This window comes from Gouania willdenowi, chromosome 8 (assembly GCF_900634775.1).
Source record: "Gouania willdenowi chromosome 8, fGouWil2.1, whole genome shotgun sequence".
Lineage (NCBI taxonomy): Eukaryota > Metazoa > Chordata > Actinopteri > Blenniiformes > Gobiesocidae > Gouania > Gouania willdenowi.
The window spans coordinates 14742536-14769036 of NC_041051.1; the positions used below are offsets into that span (position 1 = coordinate 14742536).

Here is a 26501-nt window from a genome sequence, read left to right on the forward strand (position 1 = left end):
GCAGCTCCTGAAGAAAACAGTGAAACTCACTGAGTTGGATGCGTCACTGGTTAACCTGGTGAATCCAGGAACGCTGGATTTTGATGGCAATTGAGCTTCCACAGAAGGTAAAGAGCATCAATTTTACTGGGATCTTCCATAGTTGATGGTGAAAAGAAAGGGAGTCTAGTTGGCGGCGCTTTTTGTATTTGCTTCAAATTCGCATACAAAGCGAATATGAGGAAAGCGTTTTTCGATCCTTCGGAAGCTTTCGCGAGGAGCACGCGTCACAAAAATGTGTGTCGCGTTCAATGTGAACGCAGCATTAGAGGGCATCCTTTACAGTCTGATTTTAACGATAATAACCCTAGTTTGATTACTTTAGTGTTCCCAATGCATTACACAACACAGGGGTTCCCACATTCTAACATCTCTTTGCCTTTCTTCTTCCCATCTTGCTCGTTCTCCCTGAGTGTGAAGCTGTAGTCTTGTCAAAGTAAGGCCGGCTGATACCCTTGCAGCAGTCGGCCTCTTTGATGTACAGTCCTGCTGAATTAGGCCATCACCCAGCGGTGCTGAGCCGCCTGCCGGCCGCCACACACACACACACACACACACACACGCACTCATTACACAACCACAAGCCTGTATGCATGCAAACAAACACCAAGAAGGAATTCCTGCAAAAATATGCATGCAAACAAAAAGTAATGAACCCTTGCAGGATGACACACACATGCAAAACTTAATTTTACAAGCATGAGGAGCCGCTCACAGAAGTCTTGGACACATTCATGGACTCATGCACACCTGACAATAGCTTCAATAATTAGCATGTTCATAATTATTTTCCCCGCAGAGTTTCTGCATCTTCATACATTCATACATACTGTGAATTACATTCATGTATTATAAATCCTCTTTTTTTTTGCCTCTCTTTGATAAACACAAATTTGAATTCTTATGTGCACGTCTCCTTTGAGGCTTCGTCTTATAGCACATCAAAAACAGGCACACACTCAAGAGGGGAAAAATGTAGGACATTCTGGGAGAATTTATTCAAGAAGAGAGAATACAGGAGTAAATGTATTCCCTTTCCATCTCATTCTCACACTTTGCTGAGGCAGTGTGAAGTGTTTACAGTGACAATATGACTGGAAGCTTTCTTCTGCTGACAGCTCATTAAATGACCCTGACTAAAATGTATAATCTGAGCATGCAATGAAAATGCATTAGAAAATGTGTTTAACTCATCAAGTGTTATTAAACTGAACAAAAGTAATCTGGGACAAAATGAATTGGGTCAATGTGCAGTGGTTTAATGAGAAAATCTAAACTAATAAAGGTGATACGAGGTGATAAGCCACAGAACATTTCAATAAATGAAATTTACTACGTAAATATGATCACTATGCTTTCTAAATGGTTTGGATGGAAACATTGCATTGTGGGATGTGGAGTCCCCTAAACAGATGCATAGAAGTGTTTTTACTTCATTCTGTTATCACGAGGAAAACCTATGGAGTACCAAACCAAGGTTTGCCAAAATTAGAATTAAATGAAAAAATAAATGTGAAAGATGTAAAAAAAAAAAAAAAAAAGAAAATTGAAAATAAATACAAATAAATAAATACAAGTGGGGAAAAATACTAAATATGAATACAAATATAAATATATTGTTAAATAAATAAATGCAAAATAATATTGTTTAAAAAAATGGATAAATAAAAGTGGAAATAAAAAAATACAAATATAATTTATTCTTTTTTACTTTTATTCATTTAATCAATTATTTTATATGTATAAAAATATTTCTATTTTTGTTTTGTTTTTATGTTATACTTTCATTTTATTCATTTTTTAGCAGGTTTTGGCAGGTATGGGTCACAACATAATATAAATGTAAATTAGGGGGCTGTCCTATTTAATTTTAGGAAAATATGTGTACTGTATAAATGTTTAACTTTAACATTTTTTCCTCCATAAACAGCAGTCTGGGAACAAACTAGAACAAAAATAGTGTCAATAGAATCACTGTCCTCCTTGTATGCAAGATGGCTGCTGTGGTGTGTTGGTGCGCACTTTTTTGTCTTGTTTTTGTCATAAAATCCGCAACTGGCTGCTCTTATTCAAGAGAAGAGCTCTTGAACGTCAGGGCAACAATCTCCAAAGATTTATTTCCCACTTTCATCGCTTCCTCTGTGGATTTACTGGACATTTTACTCAAAGGTGCGCTCACCTGTGCTCACGCAGTGAAGCGCCGGAGGAGAGGAAAAAGAGCTGGTGCGTTTCTGCGCCTCCGCCAGCGCGGCCGACGCACACCGTTACCGGGGATATTCCTCTCTAACGTGCGCTCACTGTGTAACAAAGTGGACGAACTCCAGCTGCTGTTGGGTAGAAACAGAGACTTCTCATTTTCTGTTCTGTGCTTCACGGAAACGTGGCTGTGTGGAGCGGTACCGGACTCTGCGCTGCAGTTGGCCGGCTTCCAACTTCACAGAGCGGACCGAGACGCGGAGCTCACCGGGAAGAGGAAAGGTGGAGGAATCTGCTTTTATGTGAACAGCAACTGGTGTAACGACGTGACAGTGATCCTTCAGCACTGCTCTCCTCACCTGGAATCCTTGATTATCAACAGCAAACCCTTCTATTCTCCCCGTGAGTTCACTTCATTCATCCTGGTTGGTGTGTACATCCCACCGTCAGCTCATGTGCGCGAGGCACAGCGCACACTCACCGACCAGATCCTGTGCATGGAGCGGACCTACCCGGACTCTTATCATTGTGCTTGGTGACTTTAATAAAGGGGACCTCTCACACCAGCTCCCCAAATATAGACAATTAATTAAATGTCCGACCAGAGAGGAGAAGACACTGGATCACTGTTACACCACACTAAGCAGTGCTTATCACGCCGTTTCCCGTGCTGCACTGGGCCTATCGGACCATGTGATGGTCCACCTGATTCCTTCATACAGACAGAGGCTGAAGTTCTGTAAACCTGTGGTGAAGGAATCTAAACAGTGGACCAGTGAAGCAGTGGAGAAACTCCAGGAGTGTTTGGACTGGACTGACTGGGATGTTTTCAGGTCTGCGAACAGTTCTCTGGATGAGTTTACAGACGCTGTGACGTCCTACATCAGCTTCTGTGAGGACAGCTGTATTCTATCAAAGACCAGGGTGAGTTATAACATTGACAAACCCTGGTTCACAGCTAAGCTCAGAGGGCTGAGGGCAGACAAAGAGGTCGCTTTCAGGGGCGGAGACAGAGCCAGGTACAGAGAGTCGAAGTACACGTTTAGGAAGGAGGTGAGAAAAGCCAAACGTTTGTACTCAGAGAAGCTACAACATCAGTTCTCTGCAAATGACTCGGCTTCTGTCTGGAGAGGGCTCAGGCAAATTACAAACTACAAGCCCAGAGCCCCTGCTGCTGCTAACGACCACTGCCTGGCCAACAGTCTGAATAACTTCTATTGTAGATTTGACAGACAATGGGACAAACCTGACTCCAACCCCCCACATCAAAGCTACAGTCTCACCACAGCTGCTTACAGAGGCTCTCTCCCCCCCCCCCCCCCCCCCCCCCCCCTCCCACAGAGACACCTTTCTCCATCAAAGAGAGAGATGTAAATAGACTTTTCAGGAGACAAAACCCCCGTAAGGCTTGTGGACCGGACTCTGTCTCTTCTTCCACCTTAAAGCACTGTGCTGATCAGCTGTCTCCAGTGTTCACAGACATTTTTAACACCTCACTGGAGGCATGCACCGTACCAGCCTGTTTTAAGGCCTCCACCATCGTTCCTGTCCCTAAAAAGCTGAGGATCACAGGACTTAATGACTACAGACCCGTCGCTCTGACATCTGTGGTCATGAAGTCCTTTGAACGCCTCATGCTGTCCCACATCAAGGACATCACCGACCCCCACCTGGACCCCCTGCAGTTTGCCTATAGATCCAACAGGTCTGTAGACGATGCTGTAAACCTGGCTCTCCACTTCATCCTCCAGCACCTGGACTCCCCAGGCTCCTACGCCAGGATCCTGTTTGTGGACTTCCCCTCGACCCCTCCCACCCCGATCATAAACTGTTTCAATCTCTCCCTTCTGGAAGGAGGTTTCGGTCCATCAGGACCAGAACCTCCAGACACAAAAACAGCTTCTTTTCCTCTGCCACCATCCACATGAACACACCCCAAGTCACCCACTGAACCCCCCCCCCACCCGATCACCACCTCCATGATGACATTATCTGCTGCACTGTATATATATATATATATATTTATATTTATCCTTTATTCTCTATCTATCCTTTATTTATCCCTCATCCTTATATTTATCATTATTATTATTATTGTTGCTGGGTTGTTCTTTGTTTTTTTTTGTTGTTTGTTTTGTGCACCAACTACCAAGACAAATTCCTTGTACTGTCCTTAAAACTGTACATGGCCATTAAAAACATTTCTGATTCTGATTCTGATTCTGATTACAAAGAAAAACAAGAAATCATGTTTAGATTGTGTTTACTATGGAGATAAAAACAAACTTCCAAGAGGTTGTTTTTACATTTTTTCCTTTCTTTTGGCAGTAAATGATGTACAATTCATTGATCTGTGAGGCATACACCATGATTGTATCTAGTAAAAATAAAAATATTGTGAGCAGCAGCTTGCCCAGAAAATAAAAAGTAGAACAAGTGCTTTACCTTGATCCTGAAATACTACATCTGTCATTGCCAATAACTTGCCTAATCAGCACGTTACGTCAGTACAGCTCATTTGAATAATATCATGCAGAACATTGGTTTTCTTGGTTGTATTTGTGTGTTCTTTCTAGCTGTTATCCTTGTTTGCAAAGACTATTTATGAATAATATGGAAACTTAAGCATTTGAAAAAGAAATAAGTCATCCAAGGACAAACTGCAGAGTCCATGTCTGCATGCCCGGCTGTAATACCACTTCCATTTCCCTAAAAAAAACACTGTCTCTCTGTGTTTCTCACCCTCTCTGGTGGCTGGGAACAGCCCTGTGGTCAAACTGGAGACCAGCCAGGGATAGCTCCATCAATTAGCTCTGCCTTTAACTCTCCCTGCCTCTCTTTATTACACTGTATTTCTCAGCACTGCCCATCTCATTATTTCCACTGTTGTTGGTGCACCCAGGGAAAGCTTGATAAAACAGTATCTGAATGTTGAGCTATTTATTCATCACACACAGAGATCTACTCCTCAGTCTTTTTTTTCTTCTTCTTGTGCTTATTTGTTTGAGGATCTTACTGAAGCTAGTGTAGTGTAAAAATTGTATTTCAGAAGTCATGGTAGGTGAAAGCGAGTAACACACACAGCGACGCGTGCATGACATTACTACAGCCAGCCTGGCCTCCCTGCATCCCACACTGCACAGTGTGTGTCATTACTGCATATCATTTACACGGGGAAGTGGATATCTTTTTTGTATTTCAGTCAGTTATCACTGGTGTCGCTTTCCTGGCTTTTTGGATCTCCTTCGCCCATTAGCTTGATTTCCAGTGATGCGTTTCAGTTATCATGGTGCTGGCAGTTCGCGTTTGCTCTTCTACGTTAGAGGAAAATTATGGGGTGTAATGGTAGAATTATATGCATACACAGAGTTTGCAGGGGACCCCAAGCGGTCAAAAGTTTTCATTACAGTTTTCCCAATTGGGAAAAGACAGTGACTAAGAAATAATAAAAACAGCGATATAAAATCCACAAAATATAAAAAGGTTGACAAAATAAAACAAAGTAAAAACATTTTAAAGGACCAGCAGCCACTGACATTTGACCCTCCTGCTTCCCGTAGCAGCTCAGTGCTTTATTTACAACATGGAGGACACTGTGGGTGATCCATAGACTCACTAGTCTGTTGTTTGTAGTGATGCATTGAGAAAACAAGCCGGCTGGAACAGAGAACGAGCAAACCCTGCGCTCAGTGTCTGGATATAAAGCGGTGGATTGAGCGGTGTTGTGATAATCTACTTGCCCGCCTACCCCGCAACAAAATCGTCGTCCACCGGCCACGGAAGCACATATACAATCAGTGAATGCGGACTGCGGAGAAACGTTTTTTGAAACATTTAATGTCATAGTCTACGTTGTTGGACTTTTAAATGTTTTTAATCCATATGGATCCTTTTATTCTATCCTGTTACGTTTTCCTCAGGCAAGTTCACAAAACATGTCTTGTTCCCACAGAGATTCTCTCACTGCCAGACTATCCCAAAACAAAACTCATGCACCCTATAAGAAATCGGTGCCGTTTATCTGTAATTGCTACTTTTCCTTTTTCCTTTTCCACAAGACCTCTTCATCTGTAGCCTTTTTCCATGCCAGAGCTGCGGAATAAAATCCACAAAAGATATTTTCTATTGCAACAACACATCATCAGTAGGGTAAAACTAACCTGTCTCACAACGGTCTAAACCCAGCTCACGTTTCTTATTATATATTTTGGTCTATTTTGACTTTATTTCATCAGTGTATGCTGGAAGATTTCCACAACAGGGGATATTAAAAAAAATGATCTTGTTGCTTTTGGATCATTTGAAATGTCAAATTACTGTCACTTTTTTGTATTATTCAGTGAATGAGTACTGATTTCCTGTCAACACATTTTGAAGTTGTTCATGGTTTGTTTGCACAGAGTCCAAATTACTCTGTAATTGCAGCACAAGCAGAAAAGCCTTGAAAATTATGTTTGTATGTTTATCACTCGCGTTTCGACTCAATTGTTTGCCTTCAAATACAATGACTAGATGGGTTGTTTTGCTTCAACACATTTAGTGACAAATTAGCTTTTAGGTAGACTTGAATTTACTCCAAACAAACAAACAAAAATAGCCTTCTAGCTAAACGCTGGTACATTTTCTATATGGATATTAATGTGCACTATCCCTGTTAAATAAACCAATAAATAAATAAAATATACTACGCAGAAATTGATTTGAATGTCCTAAATACAGTAGATATTACTAAAGAGGACCTTGTGCATTAGCATGATTCATGACGGTCAGGGTCAAGACCTACTGATTCTGTAGCATTCACTAATATAGAAAAACTTTAAATTGATGTGAATACCCTCCTTTTTAGCGCTCATCCTGTGTGACAGTGTTAAGCATTAGAGTTCTGTTTTTCTTTATCTTTGTCAGCTCCGTCTGCTTCCTGTAGGCATTTATTAAGCCGTGTTTACTTTGGTGCTGCATGTGCAACGACTTCATGAATATATTTGTTATTTTAAGATCAACAATTCTGTAATGAGGGTTAAATTTGGTTTCAGCAGCAAGATGGCGCCGCGGATGGCTGCTGTGGTGTGTTGGTGCGCACTTTTTTGTCTTGTTTTTGTCGTAAAATCCGCAACTGGCGGCTCTTATTCAAGAGAAGAGCTCTTGAACGTCAGGGCAACAATCCCCAAAGATTTATTTCCCACTTTCATCGCTTCCTCTGTGGATTTACTGGACATTTTACTCAAAGGTGCGCTCACCTGTGCTCACGCAGTGAAGCGCCGGAGGAGAGGAAAAAGAGCTGGTGCGCTTGTGCGCCTCCGCCAGCGCGGCCGACGCACACCGTTACCGAGGATATTCCTCTCTAACGTGCGCTCACTGTGTAACAAAGTGGACGAACTCCAGCTGCTGTTGGGTAGAAACAGAGACTTCTCATTTTCTGTTCTGTGCTTCACGGAAACGTGGCTGTGTGGAGCGGTACCGGACTGCGCTGCAGTTGGCCGGCTTCCAACTTCACAGAGCGGCCCGAGACGCGGAGCTCACCGGGAAGAGGAAAGGTGGAGGAATCTGCTTTTATGTGAACAGCAACTGGTGTAATGACGTGACAGTGATCCTCCAGCACTGCTCTCCTCACCTGGAATCCTTGATTATCAACAGCAAACCCTTCTATTCTCCCCATGAGTTCACTTCATTCATCCTGGTTGGCGTGTACATCCCACCGTCAGCTGATGAGGCACAGCGCACACTCGCCGACCAGATCCTGTGCATGGAGCAGACCTACCCGGACTCTTTTATCATTGTGCTTGGTGACTTTAATAAAGGGGACCTCTCACACCAGCTCCCCAAATATAGACAATTAATTAAATGACCGACCAGAGAGGAGAAGACACTGGATCACTGTTACACCACACTAAGCAGTGCTGATCACGCCGTTTCCCGTGCTGCACTGGGCCTATCGGACCATGTGATGGTCCACCTGATTCCTTCATACAGACAGAGGCTGAAGCTCTGTAAACCTGTGGTGAAGGAATCTAAACAGTGGACCAGTGAAGCAGTGCAGAAACTCCAGGAGTGTTTGGACTGTACTGACTGGGATGTTTTCAGGTCTGCGAACAGTTCTCTGGATGAGTTTACAGACGCTGTGACGTCCTACATCAGCTTCTGTGAGGACAGCTGTATTCTATCAAAGACCAGGGTGAGTTATAACAATGACAAACCCTGGTTCACAGCTAGGCTCAGAGGGCTGAGGGCAGACAAAGTGGTCGCTTTCAGGAGTGGAGACAGAGCCAGGTACAGAGAGTCGAAGTTCACGTTTGGAAAGGAGGTGAGAAAAGCCAAACGTTTGTACTCTGCTTACAGAGGCTGTCTCCCCTATCTTCCCCCCTTCCACAGAGACACCTTTCTCCATCAAAGAGAGAGAGATGTAAATAGACTTTTAAGGAGACAAAAACCCCGTAAGGCTTGTGGACCGGACTCTGTCTCTCCTTCCACCTTAAAGCACTGTGCTGATCAGCTGTCTCCAGTGTTCACAGACATTTTTAACACCTCACTGGAGACATGCACTGTACCAGCCTGTTTTAAGGCCTCCACCATCGTTCCTGTCCCTAAAAAGCTGAGGATCACAGGACTTAATGACTACAGACCCATCGCTCTGACATCTGTGGTCATGAAGTCCTTTGAACGCCTCATGCTCTCCCACATAAAGGACATCACCGACCCCCACCTGGACCCCCTGCAGTTTGCTTATAGATCCAACAGGTCTGTAGACGATGCTGTAAACCTGGCTCTCCACTTCATCCTCCAGCACCTGGACTCCCCAGGCTCCTACGCCAGGATCCTGTTTGTGGACTATGCTCTGCTTTCAACACTATAATCCCAGCTCTCCTTCAGGACAAGCTTTCCCAGCTGAACGTGCCAGACTCCACCTGCAAGTGGATCACAGACTTCCTGTCTGACAGGAAGCAGCACGTGAAGCTGGTAAAAACCATCTCTGCTCCCTGGACCATCAGCACTGGATCTCCTCAGGGCTGTGTTCTTTCTCCTCTGCTCTTCTCCCTGTACACCAACAGCTGCACCTCCTCTCACCAGTTAGTCAAACTCCTGAAGTGTGCAGACGACACGACCATCATCGGTCTCATCTCTGATGGAGACGAGTCTGACTACAGGTGGGAGACAGACCGGCTGGTGTCCTGGTGCAGCCAGAACAACCTGGAGCTCAACGCTTTAAAGACAGTGGAGATGATAGCAGACTTCAGGAAGAACCCAGCCCCCCTCACCCTGGGAGACTCTACAGTGAGCTCTGTGGAGTACTTCTGCTTCCTGGGGATCATCATCACTCAGGACCTCAAGTGGGAGCTGAACATCAGCTCCCTCATCAAAAAAGCTCAGCAGAGGATGTACCTCCTGCGGCAGCTGAAGAAGTTCAGTCTGCCAACAAAGATGATGGTGAACTTCTACAGCTCCATCATCCAGTCCATCCTCTGCTCCTCCATCACCATCTGGTACGCTGCAGCTACGGCCAAGGACAAGGCCAGACTGCAGCGTATCATCCACTCTGCAGAGAAGGTCATCGGCTGCAATCTGACCTCCCTCCAGGACCTGTACGCCTCCAGGATTTTGAGGCGTGCAGGAAAGATTGTGGCCGATCCCTCCCACCCCGGTCATAAACTGTTTCAATCTCTCCCTTCTGGAAGAAGGTTTCGGTCCATCAGGACCAGAACCTCCAGACACAAAAACAGCTTCTTTCCCTCTGCCACCATCCACATGAACACACCCCAAGTCACCCACTGAACCCCCCCCCACCCGATCACCACCTCCATGATGACATTATCTGCTGCACTGTATATATATATATATATATATATATATATATATATATATATATATATATATATATATATATTTATATTTATCCTATTTATCCTTGATTCTCTATCTATCCTTTATTTATCCCTCATCCTTTATATTTATCATTATTATTATTATTATTGTTGCTGGGTTGTTCTTTATTTTTTTTTCTTTGTTTTTTTTTTGTTGTTGTTTGTTTTGTGCACCAACTACCAAGACAAATTCCTTGTACTGTATTTAAAACTGTACATGGCCATTAAAAACATTTCTGATTCTGATTCTGAAATTAAAACACAAAGAGCTGCAGAGTGCCAGAAACTCACGACATGCATCAAAGACAATATAAAAGCTTACTTTGTAAACCCGAATAAGTTACCAGAACTCAAAAAAATTGAGGCAATTGATTGCCTCAATTTCTTTTAAGTTGATTAACTTAAAAGTACATTTTTTTTTCAGAATTTAAAAGGTTGGATGACTGGCTACTTGTACTTTTTGATAAATTAAAATGCTATATGAATTAGTTATTTTTTAAAAAGAATAAACTTATTTGAAACAACAGAAATAATAGGACTTATTCTTAGCATGTAATTACCTAATTATATTACGATGTACTTAAGTTGTGTTTTTAAGTTATGCTTACTTATCAACAAATATTGTTCCATTTACTCAAGAATTTTATCGTCAAAGTTACTCAAAAAGGAAGAAAATATTACACCAACTTGACATAATTAAGTTAGTAGATGTATAAACTACTTAATCTATTTAATTACTTTGAACATTCGGGTTTACAGTGATATATAAGGTTTTGTATTATTTTGAATGTGTAATATATACACAATATAATATGCTTGTGTGTGAATGTCACAAACAAAATAATTATTAAAAAATAAAAAAACAACTAGAGTTAAGGAATGATATAACTGAGTAAGCAGATACATATTTATCTGTGTCTGTTCTTGTGTGATCTCTTTCCTTCTTTTAGATCATAATCACTTGAACAATGCAGCTTTATCTCCCCTGGGTCCTGCCATGGCCTTGTCTCACCCTCACAACAACTTGGGAATCGGCTTCAATAAGTACACTTCACTTAAGACCGTCGGTAAGTATACCGTAAAGATTACAGAGCTGCGTTCAAAGGAACTAAGCTGCAATGAAGAAAAAAAAGCAACCTGTACGCTGGGATTACAGTGGTTAATTAATACAAACGATGGCCTCAATAATGTCGATGTGTTTGCTTTAGCTTGAGTCCGGGGCTAAGAGACGTCCGTGGAGTCCCAGCAGACACTAGTGCTTGTTTTCTTCATGAGGGTCAGGGTTGGTTTAAGGCCAGATCACAAGAGACTTGTCATCATTAAATGCTCTGCTGCATCTCTGCTGGAGGGGAGCTGGAATGCTGCACACGGCTCAAAACACTGTATCATACCATAACATAGCCAAACCTATTAGAAACAGACTGTGTTTCTCATTAAGACCAGCACGGTCAGTTCAAAATATCACCCTGAGTTTGTCTCCGCAACACAACTTTCCTTCAAAGTCCACTACACCAATTCTGAGTCATCTACATTTTCATTTGAGCAAATACAAGGACGTATACCAAAAACAAATATTTTCTAAAGTAATCTAATAAATACAGCACAGTCTTTTCATGACACTTGAATAGTTGTTGTTTTTTTGAATCCCACTCAATTTTTAAATATGTTAATAGCTTGTTGCATTCATTTTAATGGGGCTTTAATTCAGGTGATTTAAAAATCAGCATCAGTGCCTCCAATCCCAAATTCTGATCACTATAACTGAACTGAGAATCCTGAATTGATAATCCTTGTGGAATGACCAACTATTGATCTAAGAAAGGCAAAAACTAAGAACAAATGCAAACAAGTGACCACACTAGAGCTGTGTTCGAAAGAGCATACTAATGTACTATACATTACATACTCAATGAGTATATACTGTCAACTACATACTATTAGTATGATTAGTATAATGACCATTCCAACTGAAGTGTACTTCCAAGTTTCCCAAAATGCATTTTGAACCAACAACGACAAAAACCTGAAGCACACTGAGGGTAAATATCTTTGCTTTGAAAGTTTTGAAAATATTTTAAGCAAGAAAGTGACCAGGTAGAATATCAACATGGGGTCATTTGATCCATAAAACCCATGAAAACACATTTCATGCTGAAATTTCAGAGATATTCGGCGACCCTCCACTGTGCTACTGAAAAAACGTCTGGTAAACTTAAAAAAAAAAAAAAAAAAAAGAGCTCTATTTACAAAAGTGTTAAAAAACTAAAGGAAGACAAGAAGAGGTGACATTTTGCTCACAATACATCATGGGGCAGTTAAGTATGACTAGTGTGGCCACTGTGAATACTTCAAAAATATTCCGAAATAGCGTAATAATAATATAATAATAATACATTTTATATAAAGGCATACACCAGACAGAAAAACATGTTAAAAACAGAAGAAAACAACAAAAAATACAAAGACAAAATAAGGTGGACAATAATGGAAGTCCAGTGGAAAAATGTTGATCAGAGGGAAAAGGCAAGTTCAAACTACCGGGTATTTCTCAAGTACTTTGCATATTATCTAATGTGAATGCACTACATACTTATTTTGACATCAGACTTAATATGAGTAGTACGTTAGTATGCGAATTTGAGCACAGCCAAGGATTAATTAGCAATAGAGAGTAATTAGCAAGGAGAAACACATGTGCAGAGACAAAGAGGAGAATTAATTAATCGGTGCGCACACAAACACCCACAGACACCAACACACAGGAAGTGATACATAGGAGCCCAGCCCAGACCGAGACCAAAAGTGAAAAAATCTACTGAAAATCCTGGCAGTTTGGATAAATTAATTATTATGTCAAAGGGTTTGGGGCGGACAGACCTTTCTAGGATTTTGATTTCCTGACTTGATCTGTATTAGTGATGACGATTGGCACTTAGATGAGAAACACAGGAACAGTAGTCAATCACTATAACGCAGTTCATCTTAGATTTTTTTTTTTTTACAGTGCAATTTTGAATGCATTTTTTACAGTGTATGAACGCACATTGGTGATTGATTGGCTATTGCTGCGTTCATCCACCAGCGACAAATACAACTCGGTGAGTTTCACTGCCTGCTGAAGCGAGGAGCTGTACTCTGAATGCGTTCGGCTTCAATGCCTGATCGCTAGCAGTGTGACTCTGAAGTGCTGTATGTTTGAAAACAGATTTAAGTTTTAAAATCTATGAAGGTTTGAACTTTGAGAGTGTTTAAACAAGAGAGAAATGTTAATTCCTGTCTGAGAAAAGTGTATAAAGTGTGTGGTGAGGGGTTTTACAGCCTTAAAGGGGACATATCATGGTTTTAAATCCTTCCTTTTTACATATAAATCATACAGTTGTGGTCTATATAAAGCGGAACTGCAATGCTTGGGTCTGAATTCCTCATTATTATAGCTCCACAGGCCCCTTTTCTACCCCTTTTCTGATGTGCTTCTGAGAGCAACTCGTTTTGGTGCGGTCTCTTTAAATACAAATGAGACACTCCATACCCCGCCCCCTCTTCAGGTGACACTCGGTTCAACTCCACCCTGCTCGGCCATTTTTGTAGTTTGATAGAAGAGATACGGCTATGTTGCGGCGCATAAACTTTTTATTCAGAGGTTATTTACAAAATGTCAACAACAGAAGACTTGTCCATCCAGCCTTACATGTTTGAGCCAGAGTCTGACCCAGCGGAGCGAGATGAAAATGAAGATGATGAACCTGCAGAACCCTAACAAGTGAGCTAACACAAGCACCGAGCTAACGCTAGCGCCAAGCTAACGTCACGAAATGCATTTTAATACAGTCTTTTCAAAGACAAAAACGGCAAAATGAAATGACTAATGAAAACTTTAGACTTAAATTAAATCACGTAGGCCATATCATCAAGGATCTAAAACGAGCACACAGCACTAACATATGAAGTCTGAAGACGGTGCAACTGCTAATGCTAACAAAACAATGACAGGGACGTCTTATCATCACTTTTTAGCATTATTTACAGCTTACCGAAGTGCTGTGTTCGTCGTCTCCAAAGATAGAAAGAATTGAACCCTCAATCAGACAAAGTCTTTCGGCAAATCCTTCTTTATACTGGCAGAGGTTGCTGAAGCAGTCATCCTTGAAGTGCTGCGCGCACACAAAAATGACCTTACCCACAGATGTGGGTACATTTCCGTGAAAAATAAAACTCAACCAGGCACTTTGAAAAGGTTCTGATGCTGGGAGACGGTGTAATGAAGCGTGTGGGTTACTACATCCAACAACCGAACATTTTGACTTATCCTCTCGTAACATCGGCATCCTTGAGCTTGGACTACAAAATAAAAGCGAGAAATAAAAATGGTGGATTGCTCGAAGTGTTGGACCTGGAGTTGATGTACTAGTTTGGCAGTTCTGCTGCAAATACTGTGATGTAATAGTTCAAAAAACGTAATAGAGAATAGAAAAATCAAAACAGATTGAAAAATATGAGCAAAACAGAATATAAAGATATCTACGGAGCACCTGAAGAGACTAATTTGATTTTTTCTGTACTTCTAAGCACTCTAAATATACAACAAAATGCATTTAAGGGCTAAAAAAGTGGATTTAGCATGATTTGTCCCCTTTGAAACATGTATAATCACTGTAAAAAAATAAAGCTGACTACTTCGCGGATTTTGCCTATTGCGGGTTTAATTTTAGAACATAACCTCCGCGATAAACAAGGGACTACTGTATACATACGAGGTGAATAATTGTATAAAATGAGATGATTACTCACATTTACAGCTTTTGTTTGAGTAAAACATAAGACACTGTCACCAATTCTAATGTCACTACAAGCAGAAAACATTAATATTACTTGATTTTAATAATCAACTGCTGTTATTTTGTACTGAGAATAAACAGCAAGATCAGACATTCATTTGTTTCCAAAAATTGGGCGGGGCCTGAATACAGTTATTACGATCAGTGTTACAATATAGCATTACAAAACCACTGTGTTATTTTCATAATGGATGGCTTCAATCATTATCAAGCTGACCATTATTGACAGCCTGGCCTTTTAAAAACATTATTGTTATCCCTGTGGCGGAAGCAAAAAGGAAGTGAGTTGGCAGTGGATCAGAGCTAAAGATGACGTAACTTGTCGAGGCCTAAATCACTATGGCTCACAATTTTATAATATAAGAATACAGGACACACACACACACACACACACACACATACACACACAGAATGAGGTCTCGGTGGGTGGGAGGTGACAGATGTCTGGACAGCAGCAGGATGAGGATACAAGTTCAGGCCTCAAGGCTGCCCTTCAACACTCTCTCACACACGCGCACGTGCACGCGCGCACACACACACACACACACACACACGACAGAAATGTAAACATGCACATGCTAATGAGAACGCCCACCCACAATCATTATCTGATCACTGCAGACAGATAAGGACATGGTGACAATGATAAAGAGTGACAGCTTGACACATGAACATGTACTGTTCTTTGGCCCAATATGCAATAATGAGGAGTATCAGGCAAATAAATTATAGAGCCTGAGACCTCTAAGATTTGAAGGACAGAGGAGTAATATGTTGACTGGCTGCATTAATGAGAGCAGCGGAAAAGAGCTGAAAACAAGGACAAAGTGGTACTAGTCGTGGCCCATATATGTGGGGTAATTCTCTTCTATACATAAAATGCAATTTATAGATGTCAAACAGAAATATTAGTTTGTTGGAGTTACTTTTTTGTATTGATCTTGCTTCCAAAAATACATTTACAGCTTTGTTATAATTGTGTAATGAACAGTTGACTTGTTATTGTCAAAATAAATTACAACAAATATATATCATGATATAATACTGTATATCATATTATGAAATATTGCTAAAAAAGGATATTCTGTTGCTCTGCAGAGGTTTTTTATTGTGTGTACAAACTGAGTTTTAATGACTGCTGGGGAAAAAAACAGACATTAAGTTGGGAGAAAAGACTGAAGTTGTGAAGCGGGTGTAGAATGTGACTGGGGAGAAGAAGAGTAGAGACAAGTTCATCTCATTATTCTGCTCAGTGACTGAGAAACAAAGGGCGACTGCGGCAGCAGCAGCAGCACCAAAGTCCCAACCACTCAACAAAAGAGCCGGAAAAATAGTTCAAAGTAACAAATCCCTCACACAGACATACAATATGCTCTCCTCTCAAAGTCTGTGCGAGTTGAGGTATTGAGTTTTATTCCGATGACACACAGGCACGCACTCATCTTCTGCCCTGTTGGAAATCTTTTGTTTTTGTCTCTCGCATACAGTACTTTCCTTTCATGTTTTCTGACAATTTGGCTTCTCTTTCAACATTATACACACATACATGTGATTTGAAATTACCTGCCCAGCAGCCAATAAAACACATATATGATCAGCTAATCCAACTGTTGGGTTGAGATGAGTTTCTTTTCCTATTAAATGCATATTTATGAAGTCCTATATTTTTTAATTGTAGAAATACAGCCTGATTTACTAAGATCCCAATTAAACAGCAATAAATTGGGTGCACACGTAAATTAAATAGTTTATTCACCTGTTGTGGAGAAAGATCGCCCTATTTAAATGAGCGTTTTTGCACTCGTGGGAAATCAACCTCTCGTGGCTGAGCAGAGAAGCCGCAAGCGAAAAATGAAATTTTGGATGTGTTGGTGGAAGAGGCGAGTAATGTATTCTTGAATTACAGCAAACAAATCAGATTAAAGACAGGATAAACAGGAGATAGGAGGCAATCTGTGAGAAAGTGAATGCTGTGTAGAAAACAAGAAACACAGCACAAGAAGGGTAGAAAAAATAAGAAAATTTTGACTTATTTTAGGTTCGGTTATTAATTCCAGAAATGTTGACTTGAGCAGAAAAGATGCTGCCATCTGTGGGTAAAGTTGTGACAGTTAATAATTGCTTATGAAATGCGCTAAATAACTGTGAAACAATAGCCAGTGCAATCAGGTTCCAGGCATGGAAGTCGACGTTGACTTGTCGATAACGTCACCAAGAGCCGAAGCCGAGCCGAGGCGGTAGGTGAAGCAGCAGTGTTCCTGGGTTTACTTAGCTTCTATAGCATGTCCCGTTTCCCAGGGGCTGCCGGTGTTGTGCCAAAATCTGTGACCCAAAAAAATCTGTGACCGCAGGTGGTGGCAGTTCCAACCCCTGTGGCTTCTCGGCGGACATTTACTCCCCCTTAAACACATTTGTAATTCAGTCTGCATTTACTTCACCCACCAAAGCGTCATGTTTAAGGGGGAGTAAAGGGCTCCCTAATAGCTGCGAAGAGTAACACGCTTTTTCTCTACCGCCAAGAAGCCGCAGCAGTCACAGATTTTTTCAGGTCACAGACTTTGGCTCAACACCGCCAGCCCCTGGGAAACGGGACATGCTATAGAAGCTGAGTAAACCCAGGAACACTGCTGCTTCGCCTACCGCAAGTCTACAGTAACTGTTTAGCCCCAAGGTTTCCTCATTTAGTCTTGTTTGGGCTGTTTTTACTGTAGAATCCTTCAATGAAGCCGGTGTTGTGCCAAAGTCTGTGACCCGAAAAAATCTATGACCGCTGCGGCGTCTTGGCGGTAGAGAAGAAGAGTGCTACGTCACCTGTGTAAAACCTCTTTGTCGCTATTAAGGAGCCATTTACTCCCCCTTAAACATGACGCTCCGGTGGGTGAAGTAAATGCAGACTGGAGAAGAATTACAAACGTGTTTAAGGGGGAGTAAATGTCCGCCAAGAAGCTGCAGGGGTTGGAACTGTCGCCACCTCCGGTCACAGATTTTTTTTGGGTCACAGATTTTTGAACAAGAGCGGTCTTACCCTGCTAACGGAGCCTCCGTCCTGCGTTGCTGATGTTTTCCAGATCTGCTTAGTACACAAACATGTGACCACTACAGCTAACGTTAGCATGTATATTAGCCGTAGTATCTGCCTACCAGCCGCAGTTTGAGCACAACCCAGGAAGGAGCGATAAACACTTGATGTGCTGTCTTGCTGTGCAGGGGTACAAGGACCCTCGTTTGCTGTGTTGCGCCGCCATCTTGGGCGGTACTGCGACTAGTCGAAGTCACGTGGACAGTCGCGAGACAACACTAAAGTCGACTAGTCAACTAATCGACTAGTCTCTTCAACCCATAGCGTGTGTTAAATTGATTTATTTCCATCTTCTGAAAGTAGAGAAGATATTATCCTTGATGCACAGCTGGACCTAATCTTGTTCTAAGATAATATATATATACACACATTTGATTCTACTGTTGGTGTATTTTGAAATTGAATGATTGGAGAAAGCCAAATTTTATTTGACTTCATTTTCAATACACAAAGGGCTACCTACCTGACATACTGATAGCTGTGTTATTTCACGGAAAATACAAACTGCAAATTCAAACCATTGTTTTGTATTTGAAATGAATAAACTTCAACTTGCTCAATATGTTTTTAAATATATCGGCATGAATTTTGGAGCCTACATTAACAGATACTTAGGTTGATTGCTATTGGTCTGTTACTCACACAAGAAAAGCCTCTCATAATCTCTATTTTTAGTGGGCCCTCGCAGAGGAATCAGTGAAGCTGTAGGAAATAACATTCAAAATAGACTGAATAGAATAATCTATGCTGTCAAACTGTGAAACTCTCTGTCAGCTCCAGCTAATGCTGTTATAAAGCAGCTCTGATTAGGCCTACTAGCCTTGCCTTAGGCTTGAATAGAAAAGCAAAAAATTATGTTTTTGAAAAGTGTAAAAAAGATGGAATTGAGCTTGTGGTGAGTCTTCGCACTGTTCATTTTGTTGGCTAAAGTTTTTTATCGCAGTTTTCATCGACTACATTTTTTTCAGTGACAGTAATGAGGCTATGACTAATTTTTAGAAATATTCTGAAGCGCTTTGGGACTACCTCAGTGGTTATAAAGCGCTATTTAAATCAAGTCCATTTACCATTTCATGAAAACAAAACTATAATTTTCTTTTTTTGGAATCCAATCAAAAGCTACTTTTGTTGCGTAGAAGGGCGGGCCAAGCCGGTTAATGACCCAATAGGAATCAAGCTGCTGCTCTCATTTCAAGTTGAAAATATCAGGTTAATTGAATCTTTAATAATGCAGAAATGCTTATGCGTTATATTTTAGTCGACCACATCTAACAGACTAAAATCTTAATGTTATTCAGTTGAATAACCTCTAACTAAAATAGTCCTATTGACACAATTTTGACTAAAACACTAAGTCACATTTTAGTCAAAAGACTGACTAAAACCAAATCAAAATTTGCTGTCTAAATTAACACTAAAACTGAGAAGAATTGATGGTGATTTTGCTCAGACACAGGACTTCACTGTTGATTACATCTATGAGAACATGAGAGAACTCTCCAATAGACAAAAATATAAGTTGATATATGGGAAGAAAAACTGTTTGATCACCTAATTCTTGTTTTTATCTGGAAATTTAAGAAAAAAATAACCTTTTGGTGTCAAATGTTAGCGTGGTAGGGGATAATGGTGCCACAACAAAAAAATGTTAATTGTTATATTAATATACTACACAGACAACATTGCCATGAAATATATGGCTTGTATAGCATCGTTAAAAAGTCATAATACACAGTATGAACGGTTGGCTTCCATTGGTTTCATTTGCCAATTACAGTGGTTGATCCGCTTTTCATGCAACAAAGAAGAAATGTAAATGTGTACTCTGATGCAAGCAACTGCACACTCAGAGAATGATGAAAATGCAGACTTATCTCAGAAGCATTTGCGCATACTAAAACTAGACACTAATCCTCAGCCTCTTTGTATCGACCCTAAATAAAATTTAAGCAACTCAACAATTTATTCCTCCCATTCAGTGCTTTTCAAAGGAGAAAAGTTGTCCTTCTCTTCTTTATCCATACTAACAAAGTCAAAGTTTATTTATCAGAATAGCTTTATCTAAAACAGAGTCATGAATTTAATTCCAACAAGTGACCTACATGTTTAAAAGACATGGAAATAAATGGAAATGTTGGTTACATCTTTAAATTGTCAGAAATATGGATTAACATTAAATGCATGTACCGAATAAACATCAGCTCTCTGGGAAGATAGAAAACCCTTAAACACACAAACCCTTAAACATGCACACTTTATGATGGTTTGTCTTGTTCTTTACCATTATCCTTGTTATGTTATGTGTTCCATTTTGCTTTTCTGTGCATGTAAAATTGCATTTACCAAGTTTTCTGTTTTGTCTTCCTCAATATATCCAATCTACCAGATACAACTCCAAGAGATTACTACAAGAGTTATCCAATGGTTGACTACACCCATCGTCAGTCTCCGCCTACATTCCAACCAATCAATTTTCACCCCAAGGACAAACCCTTCCTCCCACCGCCCGATGTCCACGCACCGCTTGCAATCACCATCAACGCCTCCCAGATCTCCAAGCCTAAGATTTCCAAGACCAACACACACCCGCTGACCTCCAGCTCAGCCTTCAAAGTATGGGACCCGAGCAAGAGTCACATGCATCATCCGACAGCCGCCCACATTGGCCTCGGGGGGCAACAGCATCATCACCCAATCCAGCAGCAGCAACACCAACCTTTGCATCAGCCAAACACTCGGCGCCAGGCCTTCTCTAATAAGAGGCAGTTCAGTATTGAAACGCTGCCGGAGCTCTTCTCACAGCCGCTAAGTTACGGCCACTCGCCACACATGCACCCCAAGCACAAGGGACTGGCCACTAACAGCAAAACAGAGGTCACTGTGTGAACATGGAGATGACTCAGAGAGAGGACAAAAACAAGCAGAGTTGAAAGGAGATGCTCTTTTATATCTGTGGCTGTTCTGGTGTGAGGTCAAGAATTTATCGTATCTGGATAATTTTTTTTCTAACTTTTCTTCCTCATTACTGTCGGCATTATTATTCAAAGTGTAAGTAATACTTGTGTATTCCAATGAAAATCGGATGTGAAGCAGCAGCTACAGAAAAGCTGGTGGAATGGTAGGTGTTGGCTGTGACTCTTTGAACCTGGCAGCTCTTTTAAATAATTGAGCAGCCACACAGTGTGTTGGCACAGCTCTCTCCTCCACCTCTTCTTAGCCCTCTTGCACCTTGATGGTATTCTGCACTTATCTGTGAAAACACTCCACTGAGCACTAACATTTGAATATTACACAAACAATGTTTTAATGCTGCCAGGTAAACCGTCCACTAGTCTTTCAAAGTGGCTGGTAAAACAAGGAAGCATGTTTCCCCTAAGACTTTGGCTTCCTGTCAGCAGACACAATGCCATCGTGTTGTCAGCTTCCCCTGCCCTCTAAACAGTGAGATATCAGCCTTGCAAATCAAGCCCAAGAGCAGGGCAGCGTAGTGTGGGAGGGATTCATCTCATTCCAGGGCCAAGAGAGATGAAAAAGCTCTGAAGCATGTACTGGTACAAACACACATACAGGCTGCACATGTCCCCGCCATGCAGGGAGTATGAGCAACTACCACTATAACCCCTGTAAAACCTAAGAGTGTCCAGTGATGCACTGTGCTAGGTTGTCACCGTGTGGAGTTTGCATGTTTTCTCTGGCCATGCATGATTTGTCTTTGTGTTCTAATTCCCTCAAGGTCACTGTTGTTTGGCCCTTGTTCCCAGAGTCATTAGAAGCTCCCGGACGCTCTGCAAACCAGTACCGGATAAGTTCATGTTGAACATGAATTAATGAATGCATTTTGAAAGCCAGGCAAAGTACAGGGTTATAATTATGCTCGAGAATGTTTGTCTTGATGGCACACTCCACAAACCTCAACTAAACCTTATTTAATGTTGACCACTACTAACACATTTTACATACATTAAAGAGTAACTAAACCCCAAAACTTTTTTTTCTGCTGAATACAAATATGTGTGGGTATGAAGTAGAGTCTTTGATTGATCCTGGTCCAACTCTCAACATTTTAGTCAAAGTATTTCAATTTGGCATATTTTGTTGTAAAATGTCAGTGACTGCCCTCTATGGGTTGAAATCCAGCTTTTACAATTTATTTTTGCTATTGGCTGAGAACAAGATCATGTGATGTATTGGGATCATCTTGCGTCACAAACGATCCCTGTTAGCCCCGCCCCTTTTAATAAAACTAGCACTTGTGGGCTCTACAATCTGTGGTGAGTAAGTTGGATTGAGAGAAGAGTGAATAGAGAGGTAAATTGAATATTGAGTAGCTAGTGAATATAACATAGATTGTTCATTGGGGATTTTATAGTATAGACTGGGCGTGTCTAACTGCTCCAGGAGCCCCGTTCTTATTCAAGGCATTTTTTTGATTTTCCCTTCTAGTGGCAGGTCAGGAGAAAGCAGGGGTTTAGTTACTCTTTAAGGCTTTGTCAATATTTGTACATTTTTTGTCTGGGTCAATATTTTCTCCCCACAATTTCCATATGATAGGAAACAACGTTTGTCACACATTTTTTAATACAAGAAATTTTGATCCAAATGATTTCTCATTAAATAGCATTTTATAAAGTAAATTTGCTGAAAAGCCGCAAACAAAAACAAGATTTCTTTAATCGACAACTATGTCTTGGTATGAAAAAAAATCTTCATGCCATAAAAATGTATTTCCTTTTTAGCTTTTTAAATCACCTTTTATTTCACTGCATAGCCTCACCTCTACCCCCTTTAATGCTGTTCAGTCTAAAAGCTTGTCTGAGTCACTGATTGAATTCACCTTCATTTGTTATCATGGGGACAACAGCTACGCTGCATTGCATATGCCTGGCACGGGCTACAGCATATCAGGCAGGTGGTGGAGTATCAAACAGTCGCGCTTAGCAGACTCACACTCTCTTTCGCACTTTCTCATCTCTCTGTCAATCCCACTCTTGAGCAGCCACTCAGCAGATTTTCTCCAAACACATGAACTCCAATTGTCCATATGTGTCCAAGTTCTAAGTAATCAGTACTAAGCCCTTAACTGGTGTTTGGTACCGGTACTAATTTCCCCATAGTGCTGTGAATCATAATGGTCTCACACCCCTACTTCCTTCAACAACTTCAAGCACCCACTCAAACTTAACTCGTATGCTAAATACAATCGAGATATTCCAAAATAGATTTCAAGTACCGGTAGTTGCGGTAACAGAAAATATCACCAAGCCAAATTTTTCAATTTCAATTTTATGGAGCTAAGACGCTGCACTAAGCAATGGGATAAAACTTTAACAAGAGAGAATAAATTAGCAATACAATGCTTCTTTGTATTTCTGGAATAGCCTCTCCACTTTACCTCTCCGAGATGTGAAAACCCTGTTAAGGCAGGCTCTCGGAGTAATGCTTGGGAGCTGCTGGCATGCTTTTGTAATAAGGGATCTAGGGGAGAATGTGGCTCATGAATACATAAGCAGCAGCGAGATGTGCCTCGTGTGAAGACGCATCAGACACATCTGTGCATATGCTTCCTAGGACTGTGCAGTATTAAACATACTATAATGCTGGCCTCCCCCTTCACAGCTTTGCCGTCTCTATTGCTTTTTTTCCTCCCATGTGATTCCACCATTTGAGAGGGTCACTTCATTTGTACGGATTTTTGGCTTCTAGAAGCATGATTACAATTTTCTATGGGGTCTAATGACTCGGAATGCATAAGAGTTTGAGAAGGAAATAAAAATGACAGCAAGAAAAAACAAACAATATGCATCAGTAAAGCAATAAATACTTGACCGCACCCCCTACCCTTATCTCTATGTGTCGGTCAGAAGAAAATATATATATAATATATATAGTGTGCACTAAAGAGAGTACATGTGCCAAAACCGAGAGGCAAGGAGGAAAGAATGGGCTGTGCTTAAAACTCAAGTGAAGATGGAGATGAGGGAAACAAAGTGGATTGTGTTGACAGCTGATATCACAACGGTTGTTTTTCATTAAGGTTTGTCAAAGGAATTTGTTCCATACAGTCAAGAAACCAGCTATCACAAACATTTGTTTCTGTAGCTGCAATGGAAAGCTGGTTTGTGCTTAGACAATTTTAACTTTCGTGAAACGTTCAATGCTTTTTGTACTCTTTAACAATGGCAATCCTGGTCGGTTGTAATGTCTGTGCAAGCTGAAAAAAAATCCTTGCGGTGAAACAGTAATGGCTTCAGGATTTCCAATTAAGGACTGGAGCAAGTCCTTCAGGAACAAACATTGCCTGTGGACTGGCTGCCGGGAAAGTTAACCTTTGCCATCTTTCCTGAATTTTGTCGGCTGGCATTTTTCACACTGATGGCAGGCGGAGTTCAAGAGGGACCAGTGAATGGATGGGTATTGATTTTACTCCTGGACTTTGGAAAGTCACATTGAATGCACCAGAGTTGCATGTATCAGGGGACGCCATGTCAAGAACCTCAATGCAGGAACAACATTTATTAACCTCTTCAGGTAGAGACTCCAAAAGATCACCTGGAAAAGACTGATGAGCCAGAGCTTTACCACAGTACTTTATATACTTGAACACATGCACAACTACACATGCAAAAACACACAAAAACAAGACATGATAGTCAAAGAGGTATGACATAAATCATATCCTCCATACAATGTCCACAACTTTGTGGCATGGAACAGGACCAAAAGCCTTGAATCAGGAGAAACTGAGTACACCTAAATGATGAGGATAAATCCAAAACAGTGCGAATGTGCCGACTGTTTTAGATCATCATCTTAGAGTGCGTTTACTCAATTTCTCCTGATGAACGACAGACTATGGCGTCTCTTGCTCGTCTCAGAGCTAACTGACTGTTTGTAAAACTCCCTCTCTATTAAAATAACCAATACAAGTATTCTACGACAGGTTATATGAATGCAACCTGGTAGACATACTTGGGCTCTGAGATCCCTAGCAATATATAGATGATCGTGTATGGTTCGATTGTTTCTCTTTGTTTTCTGTCTGATTTTGTACGGTGTTTTTCAATGATTAAACTACTGTCAAAAACGAAAAAAAAAAAAAGTTATTTTGACCAACAACAAAAATTTTAAAGTGCTTCCAGATTTTTGATTCATGGCTGCGCGACCCTTCAATCATGCCTCGCCCACTTTAACATACCAGAAGATCCTCTGGTTTACACTGTCAGTCATATGTTTGAAATGTGTGATATTTTGAGTTACATTGTATGATATACATGCACTCATGTATTTATTGTTAAAAGATATTGCATTGTATTCAAGTGCTTTGCTAACACATTAGCTAAACGTGACAGAAAGGTTCAGTGGCTTCTTGTACAGCCTTTGCATCAGCAAAAATATAAAATAAAAAAAAGAGTCATGCGTTGTTACATGATAATATGTCAAAGGCAGCAGTAGGCTGTCCTGGATTGCTATGTACTTTGTGTATATATGTATGCTGTACCATTTGTCTGCTGTGGAATTTGTTGACTACTCAGCTTATATAAGGGCTTTTTATAGATATAAAAGCAGACTGGGCAATCTGACATCACTCTCTAAATGGTTGAGATTAATTTCTTAAGTTTTGTTTTGTTTTGTTTAAAGGATGAAGGGATATTAACAAAATTGTCATGCACACACAATGCTATCTAAAGTTTTGACTGACAAGCTGAAATGTCATAGGCTATCATGCAACGTCAGCCCATTTGTCCTGTTTGAATAAATCTTTCAAAAAATGTATTTACTGGTCAATGTACGTATTAGATGGATGGATGAATGGTGGAATGACAATAGAAACTGTAGACGTGTGTGTGTGTGTGTGTGTGTGTGTGTGTGTGTGTGTGTGTGTGTGTGTGTGTGCGTGTGTGTGTGTGTGTGTGTGTGTGTGTGTGTGTGTGTGTGTGTGTGTGTGTGCGTGTGTGTGTGTCTGTAATTGTTCATCTTTGTATGCTATTTTTAGAATTTAAATGATGGACTTAGATAAATAATTGGTCATAAGATGTGTGAAATTTGACTTCTATACAATCAGATTTAAAAAAAAAAAAAAAAAAAGGTTAGCTAGAATAAGTCAAATGGAAATTCATGTGATTGTTTTCTTTTGGAACCAAATTTACTGATTAGTAATAGCTGATCGGTACTAAAAATCCTGATCTCAGCAGCATTAATTAAGAGTCAAAGTCTTTTTACCACAATCGTTTTTAAAACAGTGTACTTAAGTTAATGTGCATTCAAACTATCAGCAATTACATGTACAATGTAATTCCTAGCATTGTAAGACCTCCGATTTTCTGTGATTGCGAATAATGGACGGAAAAAAAGAATTTGCGCTCTGAAACTGAAAAATTAATATGACGCAGCGAAATGCAATCGGTCCCATTAGTTTTTTGTTTTTTTTTTGCTCTTTATTTAAAATAAATGTTTTCATGAAAAAATATTTGACCATGTTATCCAGTGATTGAAAAT

The 26501-nt window shown here is 40.6% G+C and overlaps 1 protein-coding gene across 2 annotated transcripts in view; it reads left to right on the forward strand.

Moving 5' to 3' along the window:
• The window catches only part of LOC114467827 (protein shisa-8), a 116801-nt gene extending 94648 nt beyond the window's left edge, over positions 1–22153 (forward strand). For both annotated transcript variants that reach the window (XM_028454287.1, XM_028454286.1), the window contains 2 exons: positions 11042–11158; positions 20392–22153. In XM_028454287.1, coding sequence (XP_028310088.1) covers positions 11042–11158; positions 20392–20891 — 617 coding nt within the window. In that variant the 3' untranslated portion in view covers positions 20892–22153. The remainder of the gene's footprint in view (positions 1–11041; positions 11159–20391) is intronic.
• Positions 22154–26501: the final 4348 nt, after the last annotated feature.